A 17,945-nucleotide genomic window follows, 5' to 3' on the forward strand; every position below is an offset into this window, starting at 1 on the left:
TTAATGTGGCATTCAAGTATGCAATACATAAGATAGCATTCATTCTACTTGTTCATAATTTAGCAACCTTTTCTTTTTTAACTATATTAATGGAATGACAGTTCAAAATGACATAAAAGTAGAAATAGTCATGGTATGTTTAGCTAAAACAAGAAAAGACTGTAACAGTGTTCATGTTCAAAATGAAAGTGTTTAAATAAGGCCAGTGTACTATTTGCTTTTATATAAAAAAATATACTTTTGTTAAAGACCACCTCCTGGCCCCCTTCAAGGGTATGAACGGTAGTCTGAAATACTATAAATGGTCAATCAAATTCTGTCAGAAGTAACATCAAAACATGTAGAGTTTCTGTAACAAAGGGCAGAACCCTCATACTGCTATATGAGGCTCCCACAGAACAAATTTAAAAGTTAGTGAAAGCTAAAGTCACAAAATTTGAGCTTTACAGCATTTAAAAAATACAGGCATTTGCTATTAAATAAATACATTGAAAATGGAGGTACTGCATGTGGCTTAAAGTATTCTATTCTACTTCTTAATGAAGTAAACAGCTCAATTAATTTAATATAATTGTTAAAACAATTTGAATGGAGAAACCGTGTTATCAAAAAAATATGCACACTGAAACACTTTAGAAACGCAATATGTATTTTCAACCTTAATTGACAATTGACAAGTGTCAATTAAAAAAGTAACAATATATGCTTTTTAGGATTAATATGTATAGTAATACTAATTTATTCTGTCAATGCATTTGTCCAAAACCTATACCAACTTATACAGCAGGGTATTACACTGAAGCGATCTGGGGAAATAACTTGCTCTGGGGTAGTATCTCATTGGGAAATAGAAACTACAGCCTTTCAGTTACAAGTCCAGGACCCTAAACACTGCTTCATACAGTACAAAAATTATGCTGCTTTCATGAAGAATGTAGAGGTTAGCGCACTGCAATGATGTTGTAGCTGAGTGCAGGAGCTCAGTGAGTGTTGCTGGCATGAATCAACTCAAGCAAATCCACCAGATAACAATCCAAAAGCTGGTAACATCCCAACTGCTGACAAAACCGGGCACCCTGAAAAGACCCATGAATCGCACTGAAATGATCACGAAACAGCGCTGAATAACCGAATACTAGTGCCCTTGCAACAATATCTGTGGGTGCACAACTGCATCAGTAGGAAATATGGAGAATAGGAAAGAGCAAGATTGCCAGGTTAGTCTCACTTTGTAGTTGTAGAGCATTGCATTTAATTGGAACCAGGAAGGGTTCTTGAAGTTTAGTTTAAGACAACAAAGTGTTTTAATGATGACAATATTATAGTAATGGGGCCACCTGATACCCACTTGAGCAGTTGGAATGCTGTTAATAGTGATTTCACTACAAACTGCTATTTCAGTCATAATTTGATATTTGTGCTCCACTGACTCTTGCTGAATGTGGATCAACCTCCTCATACAGAAGGATTCACAGGGATTTCTGCTTCATGCACTGGTCCACTATACTGCTGACAATGTCTCATCACGTCAAAATATGAAAGGATTCCCAGGCAAAGAACAACATAAACCTGAGGTACCTAACGTATACAACCATACAATGTCTCAACCTTCAGATAAGAAATTTTATAATGATGCCACAGCCAAACTTTCCAAAACTACATTCATTCTGTCAAATGCTTGTAGGGAATGTGGGGTTGCATTTCCAAAATGTTTCAGCAATATCATAAACAAATTCCTCTATAAATATGTAAACAAAGCAAATTTTGGGCAATACAAAAACTGATTACTGTGTGTTACTGTTTTAAAAAATGTATGCTTTGCAGTATTATGCTAAACAGAATAAAACTTTCTTGTGCAAGTTTTTTATAAATGCAGCTGATATAATAAACAATAAGACCGCTGTTTTGAAAGTCCAATCAACTTCCTCTGCCTGCTGCTAACATGCAACAATAAAAGTGGTTAGAACAGCCATTAGGACAGAATTGTCTGAACAATTTGAACCATTGGTCTTTTGAATGTACAGTGCCTTGCGAAAGTATTCGGCCCCCTTGAACTTTTCAACCTTTTGCCACATTTCAGGCTTCAAACATAAAGATATAAATTTTTTATTTTATGTGAAGAATCACCAACAAGTGGGACACAATTGTGAAGTGGAACGAAATCTATTGGATTTTTGAAACTTTTTTAACTAATAAAAAAATGAAAAGTGGGGCGTGCAAAATTATTCGGCCCCTTTACTTTCAGTGCAGCAAACTCACTCCAGAAGTTCAGCGAGGATCTCTGAATGATCCAATGTTGTCCTAAATGACTGATGGTGATAAATAGAATCCACCTGTGTGTAATCAAGTCTCTGTATAAATGCACCTGCTCTGTGATAGTCTCAAGGTTCTGTTGAAAGCGCAGAGAGCATCATGAAGACCAAGGAACACACCAGGCAGGTCCGTAATACTGTTGTGGAGAAGTTTAAAGCCGGATTTGGATACAAAAAGATTTCCCAAGCTTCAAACATCCCAAGGAGCACTGTGCAAGCGATCATCTTGAAATGGAAGGAGTATCAGACCACTGCAAATCTACCAAGACCTGGCCGTCCCTCTAAGCTTTCAGCTCAGACAAGGAGAAGACTGATCAGAGATGCAGCCAAGAGGCCCATGATCACTCTGGATGAACTGCAGAGAACTACAGCTGAGGTGGGAGAGTCTGTCCATAGGACAACAATCAGTCTTACACTGCACAAATCTGGCCTTTATGGAAGAGTGGCAAGAAGAAAGCCATTTCTCAAAGATATCCATAAAAAGTCTCGTCTAAAGTTTGCCACAAGCCACCTGGGAGACACCCCAAACATGTGGAAGAAGGTGCTCTGGTCAGATGAAACCAAAATCGAACTTTTTGGCCACAATGCAAAACGATATGTTTGGCGTAAAAGCAACACAGCTCATCACCCTCAACACACCATCCCCACTGTCAAACATGGTGGTGGCAGCATCATGGTTTGGGCCTGCTTTTCTTCAGCAGGGACAGGGAAGATGGTTAAAATTGAGGGGAAGATGGATGCAGCCAAATACAGGACCATTCTGGATGAAAACCTGTTGGAGTCTGCAAAAGACCTGAAACTGGGACGGAGATTTATCTTCCAACAAGACAATGATCCCAAACATACAGCAAAATCTACAAAGGAATGGTTCACAAATAAACGTATCCAGGTGTTTGAATGGCCAAGTCAAAGTCCAGACCTGAATCCAATCGAGAATCTGTGGAAAGAGCTGAAAACTGCTGTTCACAAACGCTCTCCATCCAACCTCACTGAGCTCGAGCTGTTTTGCAAGGAAGAATGGGCAAGAATTTCAGTCTCTCGATGTGCAAAACTGATAGAGACATACCCCAAGCGACTTGCAGCTGTAATCGCAGCAAAAGGTGGCTCTACAAAGTATTAACGCAAGGGGGCCGAATAATTTTGCACGCCCCACTTTTCATTTTTTTATTAGTTAAAAAAGTTTCAAAAATCCAATAGATTTCGTTCCACTTCACAATTGTGTCCCACTTGTTGGTGATTCTTCACATAAAATAAAAAATTTATATTGTTATGTTTGAAGCCTGAAATGTGGCAAAAGGTTGAAAAGTTCAAGGGGGCCGAATACTTTCTCAAGGCACTGTAGATCCTTTCAATCCCTTTTAATTTAATTTAGAGTAATTAGGACAGAATAAAAGAAACTGGTTAAGAAAAAAGACCTGAATCTTTATTAGAAATCTAGTACAGTTCTGTCAGCTGCAAAAAGAGCCTCCTCATTTGTTCCCTTCATATTACACTCCAGTCACCCTCCCTGGTGCAATTCTGTTAAATGTTAAGTGTAGTGAAGCTGAACATGACATGACAGAATTAACTCCACTTAAACTAGGTAACAAACATTTCAAACGAGAAGTATGTAAGTAATTAAACACTGACTTTCAAATTTATTAGCCTACCATCACAGTATATTTATAGAACTAAGCTTGAGAGCTACACTGAGTTTATAAAGAATAGAATAAGCACTGAATTGATTAGTTTTTCGTATATGGATGTAAGAAATCAAAGGCTCCACAATGCCAGTGTTATGGTAAGACTACACAATCTGCAATGGCCTTGTAGCGATGATTAACATTTCCCAGAGACATCCAGTGACAGAACTGGCACGAAAACCCCAGCTTTTAAAAGTTATTAGTGTAAGCATTATAACCTTTCTATTTTACCATCTCAAGTTTTCTAAGCATATTTTTTTAAAAAGAAATAACAGCCATCTTAACTCTGCAATTATAGAACAAGCAATAATGAATAAAAAAATAACTGAAATGGTCAATGTTATGAGTTTTGTAAATGGCCCTTAAAACAAAAAAAGAGCCCAGGGTACTTACCAGCTTTCTCCGACTTCTCCTTCTGCTCCTGCAGTTCATCGCGTTGGGCGGCTACCATCTGGATCCGAGCGCGAAGCTGAGCGATCTCCTCCTCCTTCATCTCCAGTGTCTCGTGCATCTGCCTTTTGGTTTCAGCAATGACCATCCCCTGACACACCAAAAGAAACAGCACCCCAATCAGCTGTGGTCCAGCTACCCCCTCTTCTTTTTGTCTAAATTTCCTCTATTGCACTACAGTCTAAGCGACTATGTGGTCATGAAGAAAGTTCTGCAAATCCACCCTGTGCACACTTCTGCCACTCCTGAACTTGCCTATTCTGGGGTTGCCAGTCCCCCAAAGTTATAGCGTCTACTGACTGTTCAGCTTGTGCAATCAGCTTTCTGGACACAGTTCAAGATTCCACTCTTTATTTGAGTGCAACCACCCAACCAGTTAAACAAGAGATGAGAAGAATGAACTCGTTTATAGTTTGTTTTTACCTTTATACAGTATAACAAACAAAATGTAAAAACACTAGTTAGTCTATTGTGCTAGTCCCCTTTTTTAATCTTTCAAACCAGGAGTTCACTTTCATTCAATGCAGTTTTTTAAAAGAATTAAAGCAACTTGGTTACATTGTACGATATGAAACAATGTTATTGTGGACTGACTTTATGAATCCAAACAATCATGTACCAAAACAAACTTGTAAAATAAAGTCCTTGACTATAGATTTAGTAGTGTCTGAACAGACAGGAACTGACCTGCATTCTAAACTCATACTTTTTTTTTAAATTGATTACTCGATCAATAAAAAAAACTCTGCACGCTCAGCAATCTGTTTCTGTTTACAATGTTTTCATTGTGCTGATGACATGAAATTCCCTTCTCATTAGAAGTGGAACAATAATTACATTGATAAAGAAGTTATCTCATATAATACATTTAAAAAATACACCCAGGCAGTCATTTCAAGGGTGACATTACACCCTACATCATTCACAATGTCTTGCTAACATGTTCAGACGCTTACCGCAATGTCTCTTCTGATTAAATTACAAAATGATGCACATACTTCTTTAAACTTAATTTATTCAAAGTCTGAATGCTCAAACCAAGAACTTCTAAGGGTATAATAAGTTACAGTAAATGGCAACAGAACTGAAGAGAAAATAAAATTAATTAGTACATAAGTATTCAGATTTGTGTCTTTTTGGGTAAGTCTCTAGCAACTTTGCACATCATCTTGATGCAATCTCTTCCCATTCTTGGCACATTTTCTCGAGCTCTCTCAAGATTTTTCTCAAGCAATTTATGGAAAGCATTTTCAAGTCTTTCCGCTGATTCTAAATAGGATTCAAATCAGGATTTTGACTGGGCCACTCAAGGACATTCACTTTATTATTCTTAAGCCACTTCAGTGTATTTTTGGCCTTGGCCTTCATATCACTGCCCTGCTGAAACATGAATTTTTGACCCAGTTTAAGGTCTGAAGCAGGTTTTCCTTCTCAATATGCCCCATCTATGTTCCTACAAATGTTGACAGACTTCCCAGTCCCTGCTCATAAGAATCTGAATTACAGTATAACATACTGCTGCCACAGCCATAGTTGACAGCAGTTCTGGTTTTAACTGAGTGATGCACTATGCTGGATCTGTGTCACCTGTAACTCTTTGCATTTATACCAAAATATTCCAATTCTATCTTATCTGACCACATCTATGCAGTGTCACTAATGTGCATTGTTCCAAAGCCCATGCACTGGGACATGTGGTGTTTTTCTGTGTTCCTTACACACCCCTTTGTGGAGTGACAGTGACATTATATCCTAACAGTATTTCAAAGTCACCACTGAATTCTTCTTAATAACTTACTTTATAATTCTCAAAGGGATAATAAGGACCTTCCTAATGTTTTAGACTTTACCAGTCAGGTAATGAATTTCAAGCAGAGAATGTTGTATTTTTCTTGAAAGCATGGCAACTCAACTGATTTTGTGGCTCCTTAAGGTAACTTTGTGTGCTTAAAGGTTTGCCATAAAAAAGGGTTTTACATACTTATACAATCATTACCTTGCCATTTTTCTTTCATATTAAATGTGAATGGAGTGGAGTAGGTTGTGTTTAGAACAGATATTCATAACAAATTCTAAGTGTCATGGGTGCAGGTTTTAAAGCACTAAAAAGTGAAAACTATGCAAAGGTCTGAATACTTTTGCAAGGTACTGCACTTCCTGTTATTTAAAATTTCTTAGCTCCTCCAAATCATAATGAATTCTGCTTTCACATTCTAAGCATTGCATATACTGTGGGTATAATTTGAAAATGAAAATAGTGTGATATTTCCTTTTGCCTACTCATTTTGTTAATTATTCACAACCAGAACAACCTAAAAACAATCAGAGATAGTCTTTCAAAATTGTAAGAGGTCACACAAAGAAACATTCCACTATAGAGAAACAGAATATAGCACAAAGAAAACAGTGGGCATCCTTATTTCTAAACCAGGTACAATATGTGTGTGTAGCAGTGCTTCACAGTGATATCGGTCAAAAGCATTCCACAGTGGCCTGGCTCTGCAGTTCCTGCTAGGAGGGTTCATGCTCCATTATCTCTCTTTATCTTGTGTTCAAGAGGTCAAAGGTTTATTACAGCTGTGGTGATGAAAGAAGTCATTTTCTGTTCACTTTCAGCAAGGCCTGTCCTTCAAATTAAGTCAGTTTATTTTTCTATTTTTCTTTGTGCATCCCTTTACCATAAGACGGAGAGCAGTTTCTAAACTCACATACCAGAATGTAACTTTTAATACAAAACTGATGGGCAGAAAAAGACAAAAGTACAATTTTAACAATGTAAAAATAACAACAGGAAATAGTGTCAGTTCACTGTTTGCTCTACAATATCTATACTCTATACTGCCATACCACCCTGCAGCTCACAACTGGCAATCCACTGAAGATAAGCAGGTGTGAGCTTGGTCAGTACCTTGATGGGAGACCTCCTAGGGAAAACTAAGATTGCTGCTGGAAGAGGTGTTGGTGGGGACAGTAGGGGGCGCTCACCCTGTGGTCTGTGTAGGTCCTAATGCCCAAGTATAGTGATGGGGACACTGTACTGTAAAGTCGCCGTCCTTCTGATGAGATATAAAATTGAGTTCCTGACTCTCCATGGTCATTAAAAATCCCAGGGCGTTTCTCGAAAAGAGTAGGGGTGTTAGCCCAGTGTCCTGGCCAAATTTCCCACTGGTCTTTTTACCAATCATGGCCTTCTAATAATCCCCATCTATGAGTTCTCCTCCCCACTGATATCTGGTGTGTAGTGAGTGTACAAGCGTACTATGGCTGCCATCACATCATCCAAGTGGTGCTGCACATTTGTGGTGGTGGCGGGGAGTCCCCCATATCTGTAAAGTGCTTGGAGTAGAGTGTCCAGAAAAGCACTATAAAAGTGTAAGCAATTATTATTATACTCATCACTATCAAAAGTACACATATAAAAAAAAATTATACTGTGCGAAGCACCATCTTCCTAGACAATAACATATTTAAATGTTTTAATAAATATGACATTAACCCTGAACCGCCTGGGAAAAGCTAGCATGAAAACCAAGGTAATTTTTTGTTCTTGATATTAATCTCTAGCAAATACTAATTTGCTAAAAAAGACTGTTTATCTGTCTGGAAAGGTTTCCAAACTGTTACCAGTTAACAAAAGGAAATCCCCTCAGATACTTCTCAGTTAATTACTTAATTTTGCAGACGTTACCAGTCTTAAAGGCCTCACCACAAACGGCGATGAGAGCCAGTACAGATAGGATCTCAACACCACTAAAACTGTAGAAATAATAATTGACTTCAGAAAACATCCCCCAGCACCCTCCCCCCTGGTAATCAAGGACACTGCTGTCAATGTGGTGGAATCCTGCAAATTCTTGGGCATCATCAACTCAAACACTCTCTGCTGGGATGAAAACATTGCTTCCATTATAAAGAAAGCACAGCTGCGCATGTACAGTACTTTTTGAGACATCTCAAGAGCCATTATCGAAAGTGTGATTACTTCTTCTATCACCGTCTGGTTTGGCTCTGCTACTGTACAGTCCAAAAACCAATTGCAACGCATTATCAAGTGTGCTGAGAAAGTGATTGGCTGCAATCTTCCATCCCATGCTGTGCTTTACAAATCTGGAGCAGTGAATTGGGCCACCAAAATTGTTGCAGATCCCTCCCACCCTGGTCATAATTTATTTCAAAAGCTTCCCTCCGGAAAATGTTTTAAAGCAATCAAAACCAAAACCAACAGACACCTGGACAGTTTCTTTCCCAATGCCATATCCTTGCTTAACCAGCATTCTCCCCCAACAACTCCCCGTTTCAGCTGAAAAAAAAAAACTTTGAACTATTATTACCGCTTAGTTCATACATCTTGTATATCTGATGCTTAATAACTGGTGTGTCTTCCCAACATATTTACATAGTTGCACCTTACTTCTCAGACCGCACTTTCGCACATGGTCTGAACTTGCCTATAATGTCTATATTGTTCATATATTTGCACTGTAGTGTTAAATGTGAATGTTCCTGTGTCTTATATACATACTGTAATGTCTGCATGTTCTGCACCGTGAGCACATATTGTAACTGTGTTGTGACTCCCCCATCTTTTGTATATTGTCCAATATAACTATGTCAGTAATGTTAATGCTCCTTTTGCACCTGTGTGGGTGTTGTTTTGAGCAGGTTCCAATGTACCAAAGCAAATGTCTATACCTGACACGCACTGGCAAATAAAAGCGATTCGAATGCTGATTCTCTAAAAAACAGATTTGGGTTTGCAGCAAGTTAATGTTTTATATGAAGTGATTTATGATCAATTTACAAACACACCAAACACAAAAAATACTCTATGATGTTGCACTATGTGTAATATTTTAGTTATTTTACAGATTATTGTGGCATCTTTTGGACCCATGTGGATAACATGAGAAGAGAAGGGTTAAACAGGGATAAAGCAGTCTGAATACCCTCGCCTTGCCCAGACCCACCTTATCTTGCTCCAGTTGCTCAATGAGATTCTTGGCATCACGGAGTTGAGTGATGAGCCTCGTCTTCTCAGTGGTGTGAAGTTCCTGAAGACAGAAGACAAGCTTAATAAAGGCCTCTGAGCAACATACAGTAAGATCTGCATCATGTCCCTTAGCACAGAGGTAATAATAATCATGTTTTTTAATTCAATAATTTGGCTAAAGCTTTACCCAAAGTGACATTTATTTACACTTATATTTAAACATCTGGATATTCTATTCTACTGTCGTAATCTGAGAGAAAGACGCATCCAGGATTTGAACCCAAAAGTTTTTGTTTTGAGTTTAGAGTCCTGACCACTCCTCCACAGTGTTGCTCTGATAATGATTTAGTCCACCTGCTTCTTAACATTCTTTAATTATTTTGTAGAATTTAAGCATTGATGTTTTATTATTGTGTACTTAAGGTAGTGAGTAAACCAGGCACTCAAGATTCAGATTAATGAAATAATGAATTATATTCCCCTGTGGCACCACAGTTTTCACTTTTAAAGTGTGCACTCCTAAACACTGATATCTGAAAAAATCACTTTGTAGTCACTCTTAATGATGTGTTGTTAAGCCATTGCATATTTCACTTGCTCAATAGACAACATGCATCACCCAGAGCAAAGACAAAGTTCTATATTCCATAATATTAGCAAGGAAGAAGATGGTGAGTTAAATGTACAAGAAGCATTTAAGACAAATCTCCAAGGCCTGAAGGTACATATTCTGTACAATTGAAATGCAGGAAGTAAGAGACATTAATCTTGTGTCATTAACAAAACTCAAGTCACTCAAGACAATGCAAATACACAATGACCACTAATGTAGCAACTATTTTTAATAAAAGTGTAAAACTGTGGAAACAATCTGAGCTAAAGCATCATTTGTACTGAAATGGGTAGTGTATTCTCAACAGGGATTTAGAAAGTGTGGGCTGTGCGTAACATGCTAGGAATTCTTTGGACAATAATGGATAAATATACATGGTATATTTTGAGTGTTTATTGAGTAATTAAAAAAAATAGGCATTCAATGAAGTGCATCAGGATTGAGACCTGCCTATAACAAAGAATGAATGCTCAAATTTGGTTGATATCATAGTGGAGTACCACAAGGATCCTTATGCATTACTGTTCTTCCTAAATGATATCAATTAGATCTAAATTATGGTATCCTAATCTAGATCTAATTGATCTAAAATCCAAGTTAGTAGATGACACCAAAAGAGAAACAAATGACACAAAAAAAGATTATTTTATGGACATCCCAGTGTATTATGAAAAAGAAGATAAATGGAAACTCTTTTTTCTAAGTGAGAAGATCAAGCATTTTTTTTTTAAATAGAGGATTCTGGAACAAGCTCTTCAGCCATCATGGCATATACCCTGGCTTCATTCAAGAAGCTTGATGAGACACTTGCATCAATTAGCCACTAGCAAACAAACAAGCTGGATGGACCGAATGACTGATGCTTAATGTACAAACATAGTAACTATGCAATTCTGTGAGAAACCTCAGATCTGACAGATACTAGATCTACAGTATGCTGAGCTCTTGCAGTGTGGGTTCTCAGAGAGAGACACATCACCCTACCATCCTCCACACTCAGGACACAGGATGAGGTGGGGCAGAAATACAGAGTGCAGACGTTCCACGTGGCTAAAGAATCATGACACCTTTTGGAACCCCTGGTGCATTCACCCTCCCCTGCACAAACAACTCCTACAAAGAACAAACATTCCACATGGATGGAATGCATCTGAAATAATGACCTTAGTGAGCTCCATATTTCCTCAAAAAACATTTTAAATTCATATAATATTTTATGAAAAGCAACACGCATAAAAAAGGAGGTCTGTGGATGCCTTGTATATTACACTACATAAACAGCTAATCTCAAATCTGAACTGTATTGCCATATGTAATCGGTACATGTACTGGTACAATTGAATTCTTTCTTACAGTAAGTCTCATGATTGGTAAACAAAAGTGTAAAACACAAAAGTGTGGACAGTCCATCAAGACAATATACAAACAGTAGACAATGTACAAGTAAACAAGTAAACAGTTTGAATGTAAACAATTCAGACGTGTAAACAATGACTGCAGTGTGCAATAAGTAAAATTATAATGAGGTAGACGGTGTAGGTGTGGTCCGAGGGGCATGGCCAAATGTGTTCGCCAATCACACTGCTATTGAGGAGTCTGGTAGTAAATGTTCTTATGCTCTTGTCTCTTGCCTGGGGGCAGTGGGGTGAAGAGCTCATGCCTGGGGTGGTGACTGTCCTCTGTGATGGCCAGAATTTGTTTAATCTCTGTGAGACCATAGCTGATGATCTTCGGAGCCATATTCACCATTCTCTGCAGTGCCTTTCTCTCCAGAGAGGTGTTTCTGTACCACGCAGTGATCCCGTTTGTGAGGACACTCTCGATGGTGCAGTGGTAGAAGTTCACCAACACAGGCACTGGCATCCCCCATTGCTTGAGGCACCTCAGGAAATAGAGGCGCTGCTGAACCTTCTTCAAGATAATGTCTGTGTTCACAGTCCAGGTTAGGTCATTAGAAATCTGAATTCCCAAAAACCTAATGCTGGTGACTGTTTACACTTCCATTCCATCAATACTGAGTGGGATGTGAGTGTGCGGCCTGTGTCTCGGAAAGACCACTATTAGTTCTTTAGTCCAGGTTATTATTATGACACCACCTCAGCAGCTGTACGACTTCATCCCTGTAAGTGGACTCGTCATCATCACTGATCAGGCCTATTATAGTGGTGTAGTCTGCAAATGTAATGATGTGGTTGTTGCTGTGTCTTGCTGTGCAGTTGTGAGTGAACAGGGAGTACAATCTAGGACTCACACAGCAGCCTTGTGGGGTGCCAGTGCTAAGGGTGAGTGGTGTTGATGTTTTATTACCTATTGCAGTTGCAGACAGAGTTGTACAGCCCTAGTCCCCTGAGCTTTGTCACCAGTTGGCTGGGAATGATTGAATTGAATGCTGAACTGTAGTCCACAAACAGCATTCTCACATATGAGTTCTTAGTATCCAGGTGTTCCAAGGCTGTATGTAGAGCTACAGAGACAGCATCACCCACTATTCTGTTATTCTGGTAGGAAAACTGCAAGGGGTCTAGGGACTCTGTGATGGAGGAGTTGCTATGTTACAACACCAGCTTCTCCAGGCATTTCATCACCACAGATGTTAATTCTACTGGGCAGTTATCGTTCAGGGACATCACTTTTGCTTTTTTGGGGAGTGGATTTATTGAAGCAGGTGGGAACAGTGGACTATGACAGGAAGGCAGTAAAGATGTCTCAGAGATACAAAAAAGCAAAACACTCTGAATAGAGTGGCAGTTAATGCTGCTGCCTCACAACTCTTGAGCACTGGGTTCAGTTCCAGACTGGGGAACATTCTGTGAAGTTTGCATGTTTTGTCTGTGCTGTCATGTTTCCTTCCACCTTCCAGACTTTGTGGCTATGTTAACTAGTGTCACAAATATGCATACAGTATGTGTCCTGACATGGACTGGCATCCCATCCAGGATATTGACCTGTCTTGTCCTCTTTGCTTCCAGAACAGGATCCATCTTACCATGACCCAAGATGGAATAAGCAGATTTCTGCTAGTGCATGGTTGTAATTCTGAGACACATATGAGAAGTCTCTTCAACACCTTCCAATTAAAAAGAAACAGAACTTTTCTATTTCTTTCCCTCTTACATACTCTCCATTTTTTGCACATACTTTTTCCCTTCATACCACAGTCATTATTCTTTAAAAAGCTCAAGCATCTAAACATTCAAATATCATGCTAACAATAAGAGATATTAAGATTAAGAAAAAAGTCATAATAATAATAATAATAAACTTTATTTTATATAGCGCCTTTAAAGGTGGCTTCTCAAAGCGCTTTACAGGATGACAATAACAATAAATAAGAAGACTACAACAATAAATAAGAAAAATTTCACAAGACAGGACACAATTATAATTACAGCAATACAACAATAACAATAGAGGAGACCGTGGAAGATGGTATTAAGAAGAGCAGAGGGGTGAAGAATGGAACCAGTTAAGTAAAGGCTTTTCTGAAAAGGAGGGTTTTGAGTCTGGATTTGAAGGAGTTTAGAGAAGGTGACTCTCTAATATCCTTGGGCAAGGAGTTCCAGAGCTTGGGGGCATAGCAGGAGAAGGCCCTGTCGCCCATACAATGTAGACGGGCTTGGGGGACAGTAAGGAGGGCAGAATTTGAAGAGCGGAGGTTGCGAGGTGGGGAGTAGGGCGATAAAAGTTCAGACAGGTATTGAGGTGCCAAGCCATGTAAAGCCTTGTAGGTGAGCATGAGGATTTTAAAGTCTACGCGGAATTTGACCGGAAGCCAGTGCAAGGACTCCAGGATAGGAGTAATGTGAACACTTGCACTAGATCTGGTCAGGATTCTGGCTGCTGAATTTTGGACATACTGCAGCTTGTTCAGAGTAGATTTAGATACCCCAGGGAGCAGAGCATTGCAGTAGTCAATTCGAGAGAATACAAATATGTTGATCAGCTTTTCAGCCACAGTTAATGATAGCATAGGGCGTAGTCTTGCGATATTTCTAAGGTGAAAAAAAGATGTTTTGACAGTATGCTGTACATCTGGGTCGAATGTTAAGCCAGAATCGAATATAACCCCAAGGTTTTTCAATTTTGATTGGAGCTCAAGTACAGAGCCATCTACAGACAGGGTTACAGGACTGGCTTTGCGAAGTTGATGGGGGGTACCAATAAGCATGACTTCAGTCTTGTCACTGTTAAGATGAAGGAAGTTTTGAGTCATCCAAATTTTTATGTCAGAGATGCAATTACATAGAATAGAGACAGCCACATCAGTGTCGGGTTTGGTATGGATGTATATTTGAGTATCGTCAGCGTAAAAATGAAAGCTGAGGCCATGTGATCTTAAAAGCTGACCAAGTGGGAACATGTAAATGCTGAAGAGCAAGGGGCCCAGTATTGAGCCCTGAAGAACACCAGACTTGACAAGACCAATTTCAGACCTGTACCCATTGAGAGAGACAAAGTGACAGCGATCAGTGAGGTAAGACTTAAACCATTTGAGGGCAGTGTCAGAGACTCCAAACACAGTCTCGAGACAAGAAAGCAAGATGTTATGGTCAACAGTGTCAAAGGCAGCACTGAGATCAAGAAGGATGAGTATGGAAAGAGAACCAGAATCAGAAGCTATTAGGAGATCGTTGGTGACTTTGACTAGGGCGGTTTCTGTGCTGTGAAGTTGACGGAAGCCAGATTGGAGGGGTTCGAAAAGGTTGTTTGTCATGAGGTGGTTATGTAACTGAAGTGTGACAGCACGTTCTAGAATTTTAGAGAGAAAGGGTAAGATGGAGATGGGGCGAAAGTTGTTAAGATTGTCGAGAGCCATGTTAGGCTTCTTTGGCACTGGGGTAATAGCAGCAGTTTTGAGGACCGTTGGTACAATGCCGGTGCTCAAGGATTCATGTATTATATTGAGGACAATGGGACAGAGAGAAGAGAAACAGGACTGGAATAAAGTGGTGGGAATGGGATCTAAAATAGATGTGGTGGGTTTCATGCGCGTAACTAGTTTGTTAAGGGATGCTGAGTCAAGAAGAGAGAAGCTGGAGAGACGGGAACCAGAGAAGTTCCCGTCTCTCCAGCTCTCCAGATGCAGACTGCAAAATGACTTGTGAAAACAATCTCTTATGGAATTTAAAGAATTTCTTTTCACGAGACTAGAATGACATAAAGCCGCAGCAGGCCTTGTGTTAAGATTTTGCTATTCACACACACGTTGTTCCAATAAACTGTGAACCGCAGCTTTTCCTGTGAAACACAAGGGCTGAAGAGTTGAAGGGCTCTCAAAAATTGAAGGAAAGAACAGATTCCTCTCCAGCAATGATGAATTACCATTCGTGAGAAGCTCTTTTATAGGCCAGAAAATGTAAATCATTCTGTTTATCCATGCAATACAAATTATTAGCTGCTTCAATGAGGTTTTCACAGAACATTAAAAATAAAATAATGCAGATTTTAAGGACATTACTGCTAAAAATAAGGACCAACCTTTAAATAAGCACTTTTTAAATGGTAAACTGGAAAAGTGTCCATAGTAGTCAGTAAATAAGCTGTTTAATTCTGGTTTTACTATTTTTCATCAAAGGAAGATCCAGATCTGAAAAATTATCTACTTCACAAGCAGTGTCTTAGTCATTGCCCTAGTAAGTTACCAAACCCAAATGTTGTTCAAAGGATTTGAAAGCGTTGAGTGGAGCTGGTTGTTCCATATCAGTTTACTGTATTATTAACATTATTAACTCAAAATGGTTAAAATTATAATTCACATTATAGTGCAAGTCTAATCAGAAGTTAGTTTGATGGTAGTGTCCTGGGTACAAGGTTCTACATCCATAGGACACAACATTTTAGTAACTGGTAAAATTTGCAAGTAATTAGATTCAAAACCAAAGGGACTTTCAATGTGACTCCAAAAGGTAAAAAAAAAAAGATATGCCGTACCTGCAGAAAAACGCTATATTCTGTCATTTAGAGCTAATATTATTTGTAAAATGTGCAATTATTTTAGCAGTCCAGTTCTTAAATGTATCATAGTTATGAACAAAGAGAAAAGAAGAAATCCTATCAAGTCACATATGAAAGGAGGTTTAAATGGAATTACCCGATTCTTGTCAAGCATTGATTTGTGAGAAAGTTATAAGAATATCACTCATTTTGTAGTATGGAAATGTTTAAAACTGCTGAGTAAAGTTGACAGGTTTATGCACCGTTACTAATGTCAAGAGCAGCAAGAACATGTACTGTAAATGTCTCCAGGGATTTAATCCTTTTAAAAGGATGAGTGCACTTTTAACCTCTGGTCTTCCTTCCCTTTCCAAGGTCTTCAAGTTTTCACAGATCTCTTAAGCCAATTCCTGTCCATTGCCAAGAACACTTTCTAAATATCCTGTGCTCAGATTTTAATAACTTTATCCATCATGGAATATTTTTAAATAGTGAAGAAGTTCAGTACTAACAAACTGACAATAAAAATGTGCCAATGCGGTATTCACTTATGGTAACCATTATTATGTTCTTCCATTCCTAACTGTCCTGTCTCAGGCATACATTTCTCCAACTCTGTACTGTATGGGCTACTTAACTCTTTTCTCAACAAGTTGCAATATGTTCAAAACTCAAGGGACAAGTAAAGGTTTATTCCATGAAGAAAGGAAATGTGTTTAGGCTGTGGAGTCTTCTTTGGCTATGTTTCCTTTCTTCTCTTTTCAGCCTGGAATAAACCTTACTTGTTCCTTTGCTGCCTACGCATGATGACGCAGCTACCTACTTGAATATGTTGAAAACTGTAGCTAAAATACTTACTCACACCAGACTCTGGCAGCATATCACTCCCACACTTAAGTCTCTACATTGGATGCCCATGAAGCCACTTATTCAATACAAGACCTTGTTGCTGACTTTCAAGGCTCTAAACACCCTGGCTCCTTCACACACCTCTGAACTCCTCCATATTTACACTCTCCCCCGTAGGCTCTGTTCAGCTGAAGCCGGTCCTCTACTCACTGTCCCCAGGACTAAATCACAAATCACCGTGCCTTCTCTGTCGTTGCTCCAGTGTTGTGGAATGACCTTCCTCAAGAGACAACTTCTGTAACTCTCTTCAAGTCTAAATTTAAAACATACCTTTTTACCAAGGTCTACGTCTAATTTCATATAGTCAATTTGTAAAAACCTGTATGCTTTTGTTTTTTCTTTACTCTTTACTCTTTCTGTACTTTTCCTGTCTTTTTCTTTATTCATGATGAACCGTGTTCTTGGGTTTGGAAAGCAGCTTTATAAAAAAAAGCTAGTACAGTTCTATCTCAGGATCATTGCCAGCTGCCTTCTCAAAAGAAATGAAAACCTGTGTGGAACAAAGTTGGAGACCAGCTGATTCCGATTGGTTTGGTACTAAGGATCTGTTGTTCTACCAAGCAAAAACTGAAGGGGGATCCAATTCAGAATATTTGACTCATTCTTACCAGTAAGTAAGATGTGGTCCAACTTTTATATAAGTTTACTACTGTGTCATATACTGTATATAGCTGAATGCTTGCGATAGTTAGAATTGAATAAATAACTGTATGTTTTCCAAGATACTCCAGATGCAACTAGCTATGTGATATTCTATACATTTCAATGCACCATGAAATGAGCGCAGCTGCGGTTGAAAGCTGTTTGAATTTGATCATGTGCCAAATCACAATGGCTTTCATTTCTATTGATAAATGATATAGAGACATACTAGACACTTTAGATGCTTAAGAGAACAGTTATTTTTAAGACAGGCTTAGGCTACATGTATGTATAAGAAATACTATAAAACCTCATCCACTTTCATGTTCCACATTTGGTAACACTTTTTTTGAGAGGGTTCTCTAATTTATGTCTGTAGGTCTTGACCATTAGGATAGTTAAGTTTCTACAGT

General features: G+C 38.7%; 1 protein-coding gene across 7 annotated transcripts in view; it reads right to left on the bottom strand.

Annotated features, from left to right (window-relative positions):
- golga4 (golgin A4) overlaps positions 1-17,945 on the bottom strand; it is an 81,414-nt gene that overhangs the window by 35,692 nt on the left and 27,777 nt on the right. For all 7 annotated transcript variants that reach the window (XR_015925727.1, XM_088601486.1, XM_088601484.1 and 4 more), the window contains 2 exons: positions 9,412-9,495; positions 4,388-4,535 (listed from right to left, as the gene is read on the bottom strand). Coding sequence is in view for 6 of the 7 variants with exons in the window: in XM_088601486.1 (XP_088457612.1) it covers positions 4,388-4,535; positions 9,412-9,495 (232 nt within the window). In the remaining variant the exon portion in view is untranslated. The remainder of the gene's footprint in view (positions 1-4,387; positions 4,536-9,411; positions 9,496-17,945) is intronic.

Source organism: Lepisosteus platostomus, chromosome 12, assembly GCF_059453375.1.
Source record: "Lepisosteus platostomus isolate fLepPlt1 chromosome 12, fLepPlt1.hap1, whole genome shotgun sequence".
NCBI lineage: Eukaryota > Metazoa > Chordata > Actinopteri > Semionotiformes > Lepisosteidae > Lepisosteus > Lepisosteus platostomus.